The sequence below is a fragment of the Vanellus vanellus genome, assembly GCF_965231255.1.
Source record: "Vanellus vanellus genome assembly, chromosome: 7".
Taxonomy (NCBI): Eukaryota; Metazoa; Chordata; class Aves; order Charadriiformes; family Charadriidae; genus Vanellus; species Vanellus vanellus.
The window spans coordinates 27,819,731-27,837,666 of record NC_138912.1 but is presented as its reverse complement, the minus strand read 5'-3'; the positions used below and the strand labels follow the sequence as shown (position 1 = coordinate 27,837,666).

At 42.4% G+C, this 17,936-nt stretch overlaps 1 protein-coding gene across 1 annotated transcript in view; it reads right to left on the bottom strand.

The window, feature by feature from the left end:
• ZMIZ1 (zinc finger MIZ-type containing 1) overlaps positions 1–17,936 on the bottom strand; it is a 357,117-nt gene that overhangs the window by 158,472 nt on the left and 180,709 nt on the right. The window contains exon 4 of the mRNA XM_082486190.1: positions 3,311–3,420. Coding sequence (XP_082342316.1) covers positions 3,311–3,370 — 60 coding nt within the window. The 5' untranslated portion in view covers positions 3,371–3,420. The remainder of the gene's footprint in view (positions 1–3,310; positions 3,421–17,936) is intronic.

Here is a 17,936-nt window from a genome sequence, read left to right as displayed (position 1 = left end):
ACCTTCCATGCCACTGCTGGGTGAACCTCCCTGAGCACCCGCCTCTTCAGAACAGCAGTACTGTTTGTTCGCAGGCTGGGAAGAAAGGATAAATGACTGGAGACCGGGGAAGAAAAGGCAGGCAGATTTTTGTTTCACCCTGCAGTTAATCCCCCAAATCAGTAAAGATACATTGATAGGGCCATGCAAGGAACTGCTTTGCTCAGAAAACCAATGTGCACAAACAGTGCGTGGTCCAGTTCTCTATGGGTGAACTGGAAATTACTCTTTGTGGTACCATGTTAATTTTGCCAGCTAATGACCTGTCTCAAAGAACAAGGTAAATGTCTCTAAGCTGGAAATTTATGACCCTGTGACAGAGACGTGAGTCTCTTGCAAAAAGCAAGTCAGAGTCAGTTTCTGTCTCCTTCTCTACTATGGCAAAGGTAACAGCATAAGATTTTGGAAGTATGAAAAAGCAGAGAGCAGTCTCTTTGCTAAGTTCTTCAACAACGACAAATAAAATCAACTATTCCTCTCCAACAAAACAACAAGTATTGCCACTTTCACAAAAAAGCTTTCTGCTATATATTTCTGGTCTTCAGCCACTGTCTTGGTTAACTACACTTTTTCATGAGTTGAAAACCAAAGCACCCCTATTCTCTCACTCGGGCCTAAACCAAACACCAGCACCATGAATTCATGAGCACGCCCAAGTAGGATACCTCCTCGCCAGGCATCCTTACTGTCTGACAGAACAGAGCACCTATGCAAGCACGCCCCTGCCCACCAGAAAACCCCAAGCTTTCTTCCAGACAGGATCAAACAAAACCAAGAATGCTGGGAAGTCTGACCTTCCTCCCTTCGTCTTGGCCTTCATCACTGAAGAAAGATCCCAGCTGCATATGTAAACCAGCACTATGTATAAATGAAGTTAGTGGTTTAACCCATTACATAGGCAAAAATCTCTTTAATACTGTAAGAAGTGTAATTTGATATTCTTTTATCTAATTAAAATAATTCAAATTCTCTATGTACAGAAACTGACAGCTCTAGAGAAAAGAACTAAGCAGCATCCTCTGTTTGTCTCTGCTTGATCTAAAGGTCTGTTCTTACAGCTGGAAGGTTAAGTTGTTCTGCAAGTCACTTCATTCTTCATCCTGTGGGCTAGGATGGCGAAAAAGGACAACAATTTGTGCCAGCCAAAGGCATATGTTTTCTGAACCAGACAGTTGATCATAAGAAACTGGGACGAAATCCCAAACTTCATATTTCCCTCAGGCCTCTAAAGGGCCACGAGATGCATTAACTTTCACCACAGAGCAAGGAAAGAGAGAGAGCGAGCCACCACAGACCGAGGCTGGTTTATGACCAGCAATTCTGCAGGGACAGATTCCTATTTCTGCTCCTTGACCTACAAACTAGCTTTGTTTGATTTATTCTGAAATCCTCTCTTATAAAGGAAACATGGTTTGGATATACACTCGATTCTTTTTTTTTTATATCCCTCAAAGCATGCCAGACTTGCAAATAAACACACATTTTCTGTTCTTTGCATTACAACACATACTAGAAAATATAAACTTATACTAGTATCTAGGCAAACATGACAAAACATAATGATGGAGACTGTTGAAACCACGAGAACGGAAACAGGTAATCATAGAATCATTGAATATCTCAAGTTGGAAGGGACCCCCTAAGGATCTTGAAGTCCAACTCCCTGCTCCTGATAGGACTACCTAAAACTAAATCATATGACTAAGATATAGTCCAGAAGCTCCTTGAACTCTGACAGGCTTGGTGCCATGACCATGTCCCTGGGTAGCCTGTTGCAGTGACTGACCACCCTCTCAGTGAAGAGTCTGTTCCTAATGTCCAATCTAAACTTCCCCTGACGCAGCTTCATTCCTTTCCTTGTATCCTGTCCCTGGTCACCAGAGAGATCAGCACCTTCCCCTCCACTGCTTTGCTTGAAGAAGTTGTGGATAAAAAAACAAAATAAGTCTAAAAATCTAGACCGATCGAGTACCACCCCATGCTTATTTTTTATCTGTTCCTTTGATCTAGGGTGCTTGTGTCTACAACACAGACATCTATGAACAGAGAAATGCTGCACTCCCTCAAGAAGCGATATGCACACGTCCCACAGCAGAAGTAGGCAGGTAGGTTTTTAACTTAGTTAATACAAATATAAAACTGAAACAGCAGGACTCTGGGCTATGAACATGCCATGGCCTGGAACGACACAAAACTGTTCAGACAACAATGAAAAAAAATGATTTGGCATCATTATTTCATGGAATAATGTCTTTCTGTTTTTCCAGTGTAATTCAGAAAATTTCAACCAGTTCTGAAGAGATGAACTTTGGAGCTCATCTCATGGATCCAGCTGGGATAACCAATCTTCAAAATATCTGTGTGCAGCTTGCATGTGTGCATCTGTTCGCGGCAGGCATGCATTGGTTTAGAGATAAAACCAGTAAATATCAACATGAGAAACCATTCTCTTGTTCACCTCCTCTACACAAAGGACCATTCCTATGAATTTTCTGTAAAGATTCTTGCATGCAGAGAAGAATGTATGTGAGTGGAAGATACATGCTGCCTGCAATGCCAGAGAGCAAAGCTCACTGAGTAGGGTAAAGCAGGGAAAGATGGCATCTGCTCATTCCACCCTTGCCTTTGTAGTTTCACTTGGGTATAAAAGCATTTACAAGTACAGTTAGAGTGGGGAAATCTGTAAATGAGACTTAGATCCCACTGCCTTTCAGTGAATTATAAGGGCCCTTCAGTTTCACAAACAGAAGCTTCTCAAAATTTTGCCTTGCAAACAGAAGTTTTTACATCTCCACGCAAACCGATTAACCTGAACACTCGGAGGTATGCCAACCATCCGAGTCCTGAGTCTCCAGGCAGTGCAGGTCTCAGGTCAGATACTGGATTAGAATCAAAAGCGTCCTGTCAAAATTTTGGATTGTTGTGCTCAGAACACAAGTACGATGGCTGCCCACTGTGACACCTTCAGGGCAGAACTGGCAGGACTAGCACCACTCTGTGCTTTCAGCTGGGACAGATTTGTTGAGTCTCCAAGGCTGAAGATTTCTTAGAAGGGTGAAAAGGAAAGTTTGGCTTTTGAAGTTTATACACCAGGTGTTGCAGTAAATATTGTTATCCTCAATGAGATCTACAATGTCTCATTCCTACCACTCTCCTCTTCTCTAAAAGGCAAGGATGTTAATTAAGCAACAGGTAATCACAATGCAAAACACACCCTGCCAGACAACACACAATACTCATCTGGCAGCAATGATCTCCACCTTCAGCTTACCTGTTTTATGCACTGCAGCCGGTCATTGGTCTGCTGTATGTGCCTGTCCATAGAATTCATTTTGATTGTCTCCACTTTCTTCTACCTGAAAGCCATTAAAATCCCTCGATCTGCAAGACAAAAAGGACAGTAAAGATACTGAGCATAGTCCATGCACTTTTACCACCTAAACAATCCAGCAGAGCCACTTGCAAGAGACACCTGAGCACTTTGCAATATAGAATAATAATAATCCAAATAACGACGACAGTCTGGCTTTTGCAAGGACAAGGGCATGGGGATTCTTCCTAATCTTCCTCCAAGAGAAAAACACCTCCCCAAAATATTCAATGAATCAGATATGGCAGAGTATTATATGGCTAAAAATAACACAAAATGTGTGTTATGAAGACTCTGGATTTCTGTATTGAAAACTAAAAGCAACAGGTATACTTTGGACTCTCCTCCAGCTAGCAGATTTATTTCACGAGCCCTTGAAATGGCCAAGATGACAGTGAGTGAAGGACTGGGATTCACAACTCAACAAAGACTTTCAGAATGACTAACGATTCCAGATGCACAACCTAGCGTATGCAGAAGAGGCCTGACATTCAGACCAAAGGGCTGAGCAGTTCTTGCCTTCTAGAAAAATTGGTCTCTTTAAGGTATCCATAGCTGAACAAACTACTTGTTACTTCTGGAAAAACACTGCACTCTTTAAGCCCATCTCTAACAAACTGTGTAACTTAAGGCAAATTAAAACTTCCCTGTAACTTAAAAAAATTCTAGAAAATGGAAAGGAAGGCTCAGAGCGGTGTTAGCAGTTTTAATTCATGTTTTTACAGCTGTAGAAAATCATCAAATGAAAACTGGCACCCAGTTATGATGACCTAAAGAGCAAACCCGCAGTTCCCTAAGCCCACCACTGATGCTCATCATGCTGAGTTGTGTTTGTGGATACAGCTTGGTACACACTGGTGCCATCAAGACAAGCCCTGCTCTGCATATTTGCTAACTCTTTTTCAGTGCCATGCTTGACATCATACTCCATGATCACACATAAGCAGCTCTTTGTCAAGATAACAGTATGTGTCTGGAATCAAGAACAACGTCTGCAAGACAGAGAAACAGTGCTAAATCAGCATGCACACATCACGCTGAATTCACCATTTACCTCTCCCTATCCCTGCGCTCAGACTGGGGTAAGGGGTCTAGCAAAAACAGCTCTACTGATCTGAAAGGGAGGAACAGCCAAAATGCCACTCAAACTTGGACCAAGAGCAAGACACTAAAAGCACAAAGAAGCTTAATTAAGCCTCCTAGTGTGGGCACGGTTTGCATTTCACTGGGCCCTTTACACCCATTCCCCCCTTCTCTGGCCTTGCCCTGTAGTTTCCCTATAGTGGAAGAACAGCAGAAGACAACAACTAATTAACAGTTTCAGTTCATAATTCATATTACTAAGCAGTTTGCACATGAATTCTACTTATTTATGTCTTAAGTAGACCCGCATGAGACTCCAGCCCGTACTTAACAAGCTGAGCACTTTCAAGTGCTTTTTTCTAGAATTCACTTCTCAGGGGCACAGAGACGTTTCACACGTACATTATGTACACTCTGCTGTTTCAATCACCTCTTGCGGCATCTAAAATGGAAATGAAACCATAGATACCGTGCATTAGAACATGAAGACAGTCTTTGCCTACGTATTCCTGTATCCTTTTACTGCAACAGAGCGGTACAGTCTAAGAAGTTGTATCCTCACGCTCACGAACAGATTCAGATTCAGAAATACATACCCAAATACCGTATTTATATAAAACTTTATACTAGCACAAGCAAGATCCCGGACCCAGACAGAAACCCCCTCCTCATGAATCTCTTCAGTGGCACTGAGCAGCTTATTATTCAGAGAGCTGTTCATGACAAAACTCTTTTCCACTCCCTACATACGCATAAGAGACAGCAAATTTTTCAGATAGTTGTTTGGTTAGAGAAGCTGGCCACTCACCACTCCTACTACAAATGACTCAACATCTCTTCAGTTAAAGTACCTCTACAAGTCCAGCACCATCCATACTCAACCCCCAGAAGGAGAAGAGTGTTCCCTGTGGTGGGAACCCTGACTGCACGGCTGTCACGGTGAGACAGACTCCAGACCACGGCATCGGCGTGCATCCCACATAGCCAAACCGCCAGAGATTTCTGTACCTAGCTGATAATGTTCTTCCATGGCTCCTGCCGGATTAGACTCGGGGAAAGAAATCTTTTCTGCTAGACAGCTAAATGAGGTCTTATAACAGCAGCTCAAGCTCCTCATCTCCACACTCTAAACACAAGAGGGTTCAATAAAGCACTTCTGTCAATAAATTATAATACTTGTGAAATGGAAACACCAGTTTCACATACAAGTATTATCGTTTGATTATGCTACTGCCACCTTCTCATAGCAAATGCCATTCAAAGGTCCTTTAGCAAATGTAAATTGATATATTTTATTAAAAGCAAGTAACACAGTCTTTATCTGCCTGTAAGACCCCCAAACAGACCTCAGAAGTCATGAAGTTTAATGTCTCAGTGGACAGCAGAAGTATTTATCAAGAGATAAGCTAGCCCAGAGATGACACCAGTTCAGCAGTGATCCATCTTACAAGCTGAGACACATTATCTGCATTTTAATTGAACATCAGGACAGATGGAGAAAGGCATGCTGAAAATAAATAGTAATGTATGCATGCACGAGATTTTTGTTGAAATATTTGAAGAAATGAAAACCGAGGCTGGGTTTTTTGTTGTTGGTTTGTGGTTTGGTTTTTTGTTGTTGTTTTTTGTTTGTTTGTTTTTTGGTTTTTGTTGTTGCTGTTTTTTTTTTTTTTTAAAGTTGGGACATTTTTGCTTAACGAACCAGTAAGCAAAATACCCTATTTCTGGTTGATTTTGTGACACGGTTTTTGTCTATTTTGGCATAACGTCCTCAGTGCCATACAGCCACACAGAGAAACTGGAAGCCAAGTTAGAAAGACTATCTATCCCAAGCCAGAGATACAAAGATATACTCTACACTGCCAGAAAACACAATTCTCAAGTAAAGTCAGATACACCAGCACTCAGACTCATGGCTAGTGGCATCAGGAGCTGCCTCTGGTGTTACTGGCAATATGCTTCAGGGCTGGGAAACTGCAGAGAGATTTTACAGAGACAATGACAACGACTTGCATTCATGTACTCTCACACATGCCAACAAACTATCCTGCATGTTGCTTTATGAAATGTACATATAATACCATCCCAATTCTCTGCCTTCCAGTTAACCATAAACAAAATCAAAGGTTGCGATCAGCTACCTGAACCACAGCTTACTATTGTACTTGCCGAAATTGTCCTATCTCCCACATGGCATAGCTTCTCAAAGCCTGTTTGGAAAAGCAGAGGGCAGAACGCACAGAACTAACTTGCAGGACTGAGCAGGAGCCTGATGGGGCTCTTGAAGACAGGACTGGGAGCATAGTCCCCTGCTCAGCTATACAGACATGCCATACAATTTCTGTCATAAATTCATCAAATTCAGTCTCACTGAATTGTCTCTGCTTTTAACACCTAATGGCTCCCATTTAAAAAGCACTCACTGACTCTCACCCTTCCCCTAGTAGCTAGAAGTATTTTCACTTCCATCCTCAACTTCACTTGTTCTCACGTTACTCGTGTGCTCTGACTAAAATAGCCTTTGCCTTGCCAGGGTCCCTCCACCACTTTCCCCTCACTGCACCACCTCTTTACTGCCGCCGGTTCGCTACTTTAACCAGCCCATTGCTCATTTTTTCTCTTTCAGTCAACAGAAGCCCCTCAGTTTACTAATTCCCCCAGGCAGTAAACATTTGTTGCAAGAACCAAAGAGCCAAAAGAGTACATACAAAGCCTCACCACTTACGATGACATCAACACTTTGTACTTGAAATATTCTGCCTCACCCCTACAAGACTCATTTTTACCTTTCTCTCAGATACATCATAAGAGCATCAAATAGAATATTTTTTTCAGTGAGCATACTGGCTCTAAGTAATTTCTGCTATCGAAAACGCGGAGCTCATTAGCGGGAAACCATTATTATCTGGAAATTATTCTTTCATAGGCCTCAGTAAGAATTAAAAGATTAAATGTAGAAAGTGAAAATTATCATATGGATCTGAAGATTTACCAAGGCAGAATAAGCATTTTGACACCAGTCCATTTTGCCTCGAAAAAATACCAGCAGAATTAAATTTCCAGTAACTGTACCTACTACACGGGTACTGCTAATACACTGGTATGGTTCCCCACATGCACATCCACATCTTGAAACTTAAAAAATGCCCTTTCTGTCGATCTCACGCTGTTTTAAAAGTAGCAGCAAAATCACCTTACTCGAAAATAATGGTACTTAAGATACAGAAAGGCCGGCAGGGCTGAATAAGAGCAGACTTGTATTTGGTTAAGTGCCGAGCGCTTATCAGGTCACCAGTGAAAATTACTTTGCAGGGTCCCTCACTAGCCTCTGGTGTGCCCACACCAGAAACCATGCTAAGATTCAGGTGCTGCAAGGAGCTCGAGAGACAGCAGGGGATGTTGCTGATCGGGATTAAGGGTACTGGCAGAGTGGAATAGAGAAGGGAATTTCACCTGGTGCTTTGTAACAAATCCCCTCTGTTTGGTGCACACATTAGCCAGAAAGGTCATATGCTACTGCTTTATATGCTAACTCCATCCAAAAGGATAAACAACAACAAAAAAACGAAAAAAAAAAGAAGTGCTCCAAGCACCTTCTGCTAATTCAGCAATAAAAAGCCCCATTCTTCTGCTGTCTTTTCTGAGGTAAAGACCCACTCTCTCTCTTAAAAAAAAAAAAAAAAAAAAAAGAAAAAATTATGGGAATTATTCTGTACCTTCCTTCTTCCCTCCCCTCTAGCATGCGAGTTTATAGCCCTAGGCAGTAATTAAAGAGCCCTCATTTACATATTTATGATGTCTCAAAAATGGAGAATGTGTTTTTTAAAAGAACAGATGTATCGACCTGTTAGACTTTTTTTTTAACCCTAAACACACTGAATCTTTTTTCTTAAACGATTACTACAAAACCCTCTTCAATATTGAAAAAAGAATGAAATTATGCAGTGTCTATAAGAAAGAAAATTTCACAAGCTTCTGCTACACTCTGTGTTGGTTGAAACTTCAAGTTAGGAGTTTGCAATTATTGTATCAGAAATTGGACTTCCAGTAGCGCATTTAAGAAGAGTGAAACATAGTTCCTACTAGCTCCTAAGGCAGCCTAAACAGCCTCTTAAAAAAAAAAATTAAAAAAAAAAAATCAAACATTTCAGCACTGCTTCAAAACACTGACATATCTAAAAACATATTGCAGTTTGAACGTCAGTGTGGTTTCAGTTCTGCTCTGGGATGAACTCTCCTCACGGCCAGCGTGGCCGTCCACAGCAAGAGCTCTGCCACCCTGGGACCTATGGGCCACGGAAACGTGCTCGCCTGTGGCCAAGGGAGACCTGGATCACCAATTGAACGAGCCCCGACCTCCTCCCCGAGTTCAGAGACCCCTCAACTCAGTGCTTTTTGCTCTTGCTCCCCTCTGCCAGGCTGAGGAAGAAGCAGAGCAGGGCTCGCTGGAGGCACGCTGCCTGCCGCCCATGCCGAGCGTTGCAGGCCCCACAGCCCCTGCCACCCCCCCCACCTGAGCGAGACTGCCATTTCTTGAGAAATCAAGTTTTTAGCGAATAGCCTTTGCCCCAGAAAGCCGTTTTGAGGGCAGACCGTCCAAGGAGAGAGGCGAGGTGCGGAAGGGGCTGGTGTGAGGTGTCAGGGCTGGCAGCACGGGGGAGTTTGGTTTCCACAGGGGATGAGCACAGCGCCAGCCACCCCCGTGGAACAGTGGCTGCTGTAATTAACAAGATCTAGTTTGGAGCTGCTTCGAACCACTCAATGGAAGAAGGATGTGAGAAAAAAAAAAAAAAAAAAAAAAGGAGAGGAGATACACGAAAAACCCTTATCTGTCAAGAAATTCCTTTTTTTACCATCACTGAACAGGTGAGAGGAAGAAAAGAAAACTGTTCCCGCGGCAGGAATTCAACATAGCTGTTTCCAAGCATCCCTCCTCCCCTCCCAGCCCCATCCCGCCACAGGACAGGAGCCGGTTAATGCTATTTATTCAGTAGGCTAAAAACTAACAATTCCCCGCGTGTGCTGAGGGAGGCGGCGCCAAGGAGGGGATGGGGGGAACCCCGCGGCAGAGCTGCCCCATTTGTGCGGGAAGCACCAAGCCAGGGCGCAGGCAGGCGCCGGGCCGGGCGGTGAGGGGAAGCCGGGCCCGCGGAGCTGGCTCCCCGCCGCACCGGCAGAGGGCACCGCAGGGCCGCGCCTCCGTCCGGAGGGGGATCGGGGCCAGCCGGGGCGGAGGCCGCCGCCGGGCCCGCCTTCGCCTGCCGCGGGCGCGGGGCACGGCGGAGGCCGCCGGGCGGGAAAGCCGCGATCCGTGGCCCGAAGGGGCGGATTCCCTGAGGAGACGGGTCAGGAACAGCCCGGCAGCTGTGCGGAGCCTGTCGCCTCCAATCATAAATTTAAGAAACATCCGTTCCCTTCGGCGCCGGGTCCCGGCGGTAAAACGTGGCAGTCCAGAGGCAAAAAAAAAAAAAAACAAAAAAAAAAAACCACCATCAAATTCCACTTGACGTTTTCCTCAACACTAAACGTCTTTTTAAAAGTTGTTTCTTGGAGTATCAGAGCACAGCTCTGTGTGTACACACCGATTAATAGGGTTAATTGCGTGTAATTGCATTAATTTCTCCGTCGCAGTGTCGGGCAGTGCCCTCCTGCAGCGGAGCCGGGCACACAGACCTGCGGGCAGAGCCGCCCAGGCCCGCAGCAGCCCAGCAGGTACGGCGTTCCTTACCCGGGCACAGACCCACAGGCGTACGTCCTCACACGCCGTGAAAGGTCTTTACGCCCGCTTCTCGATACGAGAATTTTCAAAGATGGTCTTAAAGATTATCTTCTGGAGAAAAGTTTAATATCTATCCATGAGAACTGTTTTGGTTTTTTTCCCCTTGCTAGATATGGTCCTTAAAAAAAAAAAAAAAAAAAAACAAACTATAAAATGCCAGGTGAAAGGCTGGTTTAGTCATTAAACACTCGAAAAGGGAAGTTGTTTTAATAAAGCTTTATTTACCATAAGCTGCTAAATAGCTACTGCTGTTGGCTTTGAGCTATTAAAAGGGGCCAGATGTGAGACAAAGCAGCGTTTGTTATGCTGGGTGAGGAAGAATAGATATTTGTGCTGTGCTGCTTTCCATTGTTGCTCTACAAATGTGCAGTAATCCCCAGAAGACTTTCTATCATCTCTGACTGCGAGAGGGGGGAAAGCGAGCGAGGGAGCGAGCGTGCGTGCTGCCAGCAGGCACAGCTTCAGCGAGGTGGGAGCGGGTTCTGGTAATTTATGGTGGCTCGAGCTGCAAGGGCTGGCAGTTTTCTCAGGTTTAAGGAAGCTGTTTCCGCCACCGTGTGCTCAGAAACATTTTTATATACAGAGCCTATTATATGCAGGCATGAACAGCCAGCCGGATACACACAAAAGCAAACCCACACATGCTTTTGAAAAAAAAGACAGCATGACAGCTTGCATAAGCAAGCCTGCTGGACTCCTCTGGGAGGAGGAGCGGCGGTGCGCAGAAGTTGTTCAATCATGAAGCACATCTGCAGCCTGATTACAAAAGCAAAGGTGGTAGGGCTAGCTGGAAGCGCACGCATAGCACTGGGATATGACCTATGCTTAAGTATAGGCATAAAAATATTAAAAAAAAAAAAAAAACAACAAAAACAACCCACTGTGAGAGTGGTATTGCAGGGACATAAAAATATCACATCTCCAGCTAAGGAGAGTGCTCCTTCGAGCCTGGACGAGTTGGTCACTGGCCAGCACTAACCATAAAGCACATGAACCACGTCCTGCACTGGCAGCCCTCACCTCCAGCCCGCTGGCTGAAATGACTGGTTTCCTCAGACCGAGAGCAGCATCTGCAGATCCCAGTTTCAGGTAATTGCCCTGCTGCATGCTTATATTACAAGGTTGGTTTCCCTGCATTCCACCCAGCTCCTAGTGTCATCAGCTCTGTCAGCTTGTTATCTTTAGGGAGAGCAAGGAGGGAAAAGGACACTGCAGTTTAAAACAGCAAGAGGTAATAACACAAAATTAAAGGCAGGAGCGCGTAGAAGTGTGCTCCTGGGGAGCCAGGGCTGACAGACCTGCTGTAGTGCTCTCAGAGGCTTTGCACACTCCAATATAAGACAGATCTGCTAGAACAAACATTGACAGTTCCACAGCAGAATCCACCGATCCAGCGGTTTATTAAGTGTAGTGTAGCTTACAGGTAAGAAATGCTAATCCTCACTAGGACAGCTACAAGCAAATGAGCCATCCCTAAAAGCTTGCAGGGTTGCACTCAAATCATTTCGTAACCAGTGTCCCTGATCACTCGCACAACAGTGCCGTAAAAAAACCTTCCCTGATAAATTGCAAATTCCTAAACCGAGACAGAATCTAGCCTTTCTTCTCACCTTTCGGGCTGGGTGGGAGGACTGCAGAGGAAATCAGGCGAGCATAAGAACTGAAAAGGATTTGCATTCTGGCATGTGACGCTCACTTATTTACCTAATGAAAGCTTGTTTCTTTCAGAGGTTCTGTAGTAAGATGTAAAGTATTTGCTGAAAATTTTTTGTGTTTGCCTACTGAATACTGTAATATGCATGAAGTGTTGCTAACATCATCTGGCTTACCTGCATTCTGGGGGCTGAGCCTATAGAGTTGCTACAAAGAATGCGTATGAACTGTAAACTTTTTCCTGCTCTTGCTAGACATTTATCAGCTACTAGAGAAAACTGACTGGTTTAGATGTATTGATCCAAGTCATTTGCTTAAAACCTGAAAGATGAGCTACAGAAGACAGCCTAATATAAGCATTTTCTTAAGGTCCACAGAAAACAGTAACAACTCAAGCGATCTGTACAAAGATGGTCTCAGAAGCAGGAGAAAAGAAAGATAGAGAAGAGATGGCACTAGTAGCAAATATTTTTAACAATTTAACAATAACCTATCAAAAAGTGAAGATGCTATTTTGTATTTGCTATGCTTCAATAACATCTCTCTCAAACCAGACAGCCTGCTATACAACAAACAGAGGTCAAAACCTCTTGGGCCAGCCCAAAGAAATCCTCCTAGCAAGAAACATCTCAAGCCCACTCTAAATTAGAAATCAGAAGGATTTGCATTATGACACTGAATGCCCTCTTACTTATCTGATGAAACTAGGCATGTTTTGGAAGTTGAACTATAGCATTTGAAGGAAATTGCTAATTTCTTCTTGTGATACTGTACCGTCACAACTTACATTCCTCATTACTGGGTGGCAACAGAAAGAACATGACAGTCCCCCATCCCCAAACTATGTTGCACCCAATAAAAGAATGAAGAAAGATTAGGATGCCTTTTTTTCCACTAAGGTTAGCATTGTGAAGAAGGCATATAGTCAAAGTAGATGGTAATTTCTCTTCATGGCCTACAAACATAAGATTTATTTACCTTTTCTTTCATCCTATGAGAACAAAGAACCTGCTCCCAAGACCAATGATTTCTGGTAAGCCAACAGGGAATGCATCACTCCTTTGGAGAAAATCACTCAGGGAGAGGGAAGAGGAGGAGGAAGAAAAGCAGCATTACCTCAATTAACAAAGTATGTAGAGAACAGAGCAACTGAATAGCTGCTTTGGGACACAGGCTCTAATAACCTTGATATCTGCCACTATCCTAGTCTGTCTGATGAAGTTTAAATAAAGGCGTACCCAACTTCCCAGAACGGAAGCAAGATAAATTCCAGGAGGACCAGCAAAACCGGTAAAAGCTAAATATAGCTGAAGAAATAAGGTATAAACTGGACAGCTGTGAATTTTTGTAGCCAGAAAAACAGAGTAGACGTGGGCAGTCAAATTATATTTTCTGCACTGCTTTCAGTGGCTACCCAAACATTCCTTCTCTCGAACTCTCCACTAATTTTGAATTATGATGATTTAGTGCTGGGGGTGCCATTTCTTTAAAATATTTTAAACTAAAGATATTGGACATTTAGACACAACAAAACTACAGTTTTGGTGAGCTCTATAGTCTATTTCATTATCTTCATTTTAAAGCAGCTGATTGAAGACCCACCCATATTAATCCTTCTGGACCTGTAGAATACACATTAAAAAACAAGGTATTTGGTTTTACTGAATTGTCCTGCAGACAAATGTCCAATACTTCAAGTCACCACCAAATCCTAAATTATAAGAAACCTTGTTGACTGTCTGGGTAAAATGATCCAGGATTGGACAAGCAAAACAAATGACTGTGTATCCCTCAAGGAAATTTTTTTTTGTACATACGCAGTGAAGCATTTTGTGAACACAATATATTGGGAGGCTTGAAACGCGACTACTATTTATATTAGCCTCAACAGATAATATTCAAGCACCTGAAACACAACCAAAGTGACAGATCCATTGCTACTGAAACTTTATGAAGAAGCCCAGAAATATTTTTGACGTCCTATAGTTGATTTTGAAAACAATGTCTTTCAAAGACTAGTTCCAACTGCAGTGCCTTCATTTCAAGAAAGTCAAAGCTGCACACATGCCTACTATTTGACTATCTATAACATAGTTGTTTTTCCTGTTTTCTAAGCGCCCATAACTCCAGTAAGATGGAAATTCTTCTAGTCACCTAGATCACAAAGCACCGCAGGACCTTTACACAGCAAAGTCTGCTGCCTTCAAGAAAGATTTTAAGTGAAACACGTGATTATCTGCACTGCCCCAATTCTGTTATCTCACTGTTGTATCTCTTGAGAGGACCTTTATATCTAGAAGCTGGTCTTTAAGAATTGCCAGTGTTCCAGACCTACTTTACAGGCAAATAAAGAGAATTTTACACTTACCATGAATTAAGTTTCATTTTATCAAAAATCTTAACAGACTACTCAGTTTTCAAAGCTTCGATGAATTCTAAGGTTAAAGATGTCACCTGCTCAGTTCACAAACCTCTTGGGATAATCAGGAACAGATTTCTGTAGCATTTCTTCTGAGGGCACAGATCTCCGTTAGCTGTACCTCCCCTAAGTTTCTCACCCTCAGGTGACAGCAGGAGCAAAGCTGAAATGGCATTTGGCAGAACACAACACAGATATCGAGCAGGTGTTTTAAAATCCTCTCAAGTATTTGAAAGCAGCAACTATACAAATGCTAAATTTGGCTTGAACAAAAGCTACTGTGATGGAAAAGCCTGGGAATCAATATGGTATCCCCTGTTAAGAAGAGGACGGCACAGTTCCCATCATCACCACTGCTGTTTCGACTGGAACAGGCCAGGAGCGAGCCTGACAACTTCAAGTGACAATTGTCTTACAAACTGAAGCAGGCAGACTTCATGTTTTTACTACAGACATTATAAACAGAAACACTATTACTAATGAATTATTTACAGTGCAGTCCATAAATTAAGACACCTAGACTGTCTGGTGTTTTTCATACCACCGTCATTATTACCAAGTATCTGCCCAGAAGCTTTTTCCCATAACCTCAGGGCAAAGTCAGCCCTGTGAACAGAGACATGAGCTCTTCTCCTGATTAACCACCACCAAATACTTCACTACTTCAGCTCCTTTGGCTTTCGAATTACATTGAGAGCTCCTCAGGGTAGATGCTATCTCCACCAAATACACATAAAGTGCCTAACACAAATCAGAATTCAGACTGGGGCTAGCACATGCTAGCTTAATATAAACAATGAAAAACGATATAGTACAATCTTTAATGTATGTACTACTGTAAGTTAAGGATAAAACATCTATACCTTTCCTACATATTACCCTTCCTGCAATTTCAAGACAGAATTTCCAACATTCAGCCAGACTTCCAAATATAGAATTAAATTAACCTGATAAACTTACACTGTACATCCAGATGACATCTGAATAAAAGCAGTTTAAGTCCAGACAGCATTTTCTTTTCTTCTACTCATATCCTTCCTTTCTTATTTTTTTGTTTAAATGGCTATTATGACACAGGGTAACAGACCTCAAAAAGCTACACACTTTTCTTCTTTGTTCCCAACGGCAACACTCCAGACTCCAGAGGTCAGCTTTATAGCCTTCAAGTTTTTCTGAAGCCCTGCCTGATTAGATGTACTCTGGAGCGACTTTCATTCTGATCAGACGTGACGTGCTGGCGACATGCATACAAAGCTGGCAGAGCAGCCGTGCAGCAAAGCCTTCAGCAGGCAGGAGTAGGTGTAACGCCTAATTTGAAACAATGCACGGCTCCCCCTGATCCAGCAGGGACAGAAAAGGAAAGGGCAGGCTGGCGCAAAACAGGCCGTGCTGCGGGAGCAGCCCCTTTGCTCCTGTCCCGTCTGGGACAAGGGAACCGATTCAGACAGTTAGTACCAGGTGCAAGAGTTTTATTTTTTTCTGATATAACTACTTCTTTGTGGCTTGGTTTGTGTCAAGAGAAGCAGTGTAGTAAACAGCAGCTCTTCCTTCCCAACAACAAAAAAATCTCACTAACTTGCACTACTTCAAATAAAGGACTTCTTAGACTTCTTCTTTCCTTTCCTACCTTTTCCACAGGCCACAAATTGAACCTGGCTCCACTGTCCTTTATACTACGTTCAGACACTCACCAGTCCTGGACAAGGAAATTTCTCCTCTCTTCCTTTCTATGCTGTCTGTCTATCAGCTGGTTAAGAGTTAGGCAGTCTTAGTTGTTCCCCCTAAGGTGACTGTGGTATTCAAAAGGCAGACAAACTACTAAATAATGCAGCACTCAATCTTCTATCTCTACACTTCTGAGCTTATGATTTCACCTATCTGACTGTACAAAGCTTAAGAAGCAGGCAAACACCTACGTAAATGTCTTCTACCAGCAGCTGACTTCTTGGCTATTGACAAACAGCAAAGTAACAACAATTGGACAAGTCCTTAAGTTAGCTGCAGGCAAATAAGAGTAATTTTGAAAGAAAGCCTAAGAGAACAAAACTCACCAACCTTTTTACAGGTTGGCACAAATACTGGAGATACAGGCAAATGGGATATCTATAGCACGAGACATGACAAAAATACAATCTTCTACAAAATACCATGGGAGAAAGCATGACTTTTCAGTTCTTTTCAACTCCTACTTCTCTTCTTTAGAAGAATAAGAATTATTTGACAACCTTATTTTTTTCTTACCAGCTCAAATATATAGGTATTACAGTAATAGTAGGTGTTATGACCATCCGTATGGCAGGACAAAGTCAGGGCACGAACTCTTTCTTGACTCCAGAATGTTTTGTTCAGAAAGGAAGCTGTAAGTGCAGGCAAGATTTAAGCCACATTATGTGCAGACAAAACCCTAAACCTGAAGAACTGCGGACCTGGGCTTGCCCAGAAAGACACAAAAAGATGTGGATTGAAAGTCATTTATATCAGCAAGCAAGGGAAACAATATTAAAAAAAAAAAAAAAAAAAAAGACCTGGTGACAAAGTTTGTAGAGTGTATGTTAAGCAAAATTAATCACTTTCCTTTGCAATCATTAAAGTATTATAAAGATCTTTGTAAGATTTTTAGCAAAAAAGATCAGTGTTTATTAATCACCTACCCTAATTCAATCTTAAGCTCATTAACAATAAACAAACAAATAAATGTAAACCCTAAAATGCCAGTTCTGTAACTGTAAAAATACTATGCATTAGTTGCTTGTAAGATTGATTCAGTCCCTGAAAATATCCCACAAGGCTACAGATAACAGTCAAAAAAAGAAGAACATGTTAACAAAACTTGTAGGTTGTCCTAGTCTATTTTTAGCTCATGTTAGGAATAGAGATTCATTCTCTAAAACGGTTTAAAACCAATTTAGATACCCCTTTCCTGGGATGACTCTCATTTTCAGGTCTCTCTAGTACCACTAAGAATGTAAGTTTGTTTATTGCTGCCACCCATTTGGATGCAGTATATCAGGGTTGCCATCTTTGCTCTCCCCCTTGTTTTAGATTCTGTTTAGAGACTCGTTCAAGACTCTAGAAAGGATTGGTTCATACTACCTGCAATTCAAGTTTCTTTCAACCTCAGCGTCATAACGCAAGTGCTTTTAATACACCACACCTGTTCTAGAGTCAAGAATTACTAACGGACTGCGTAGCAACCGGAGTGCTATTATAAAGCTATAGGAGCTTTCTCACTGGCCTCTGAAAAATACTTCATCAGCATAAGATCTTTCCTCGTGAAAATCAACCGAGCTGCTATTTATAAGGCTTTGATTAAATTAACACACACAAATACATATATAAGCACACATACGCAGATGTAACAGGATGAAATGCTAGGGAAGAAACCATTTATATATACAAATGCACGTAAACACTTTCTTGTAAGGTTGAACAACAAATCCTAAGTGTTATGGAACACAGGAGGAAAGTTCACACAACTGATATTTATTTAGCAGACATTCCAAAACCAAGGATTTCATTCTGCAGTTTAATTCATCCGTCATGTAGAACGTGCCTAGCTTTGGCCTAGATTTTTATGAATCAACCCATGTACT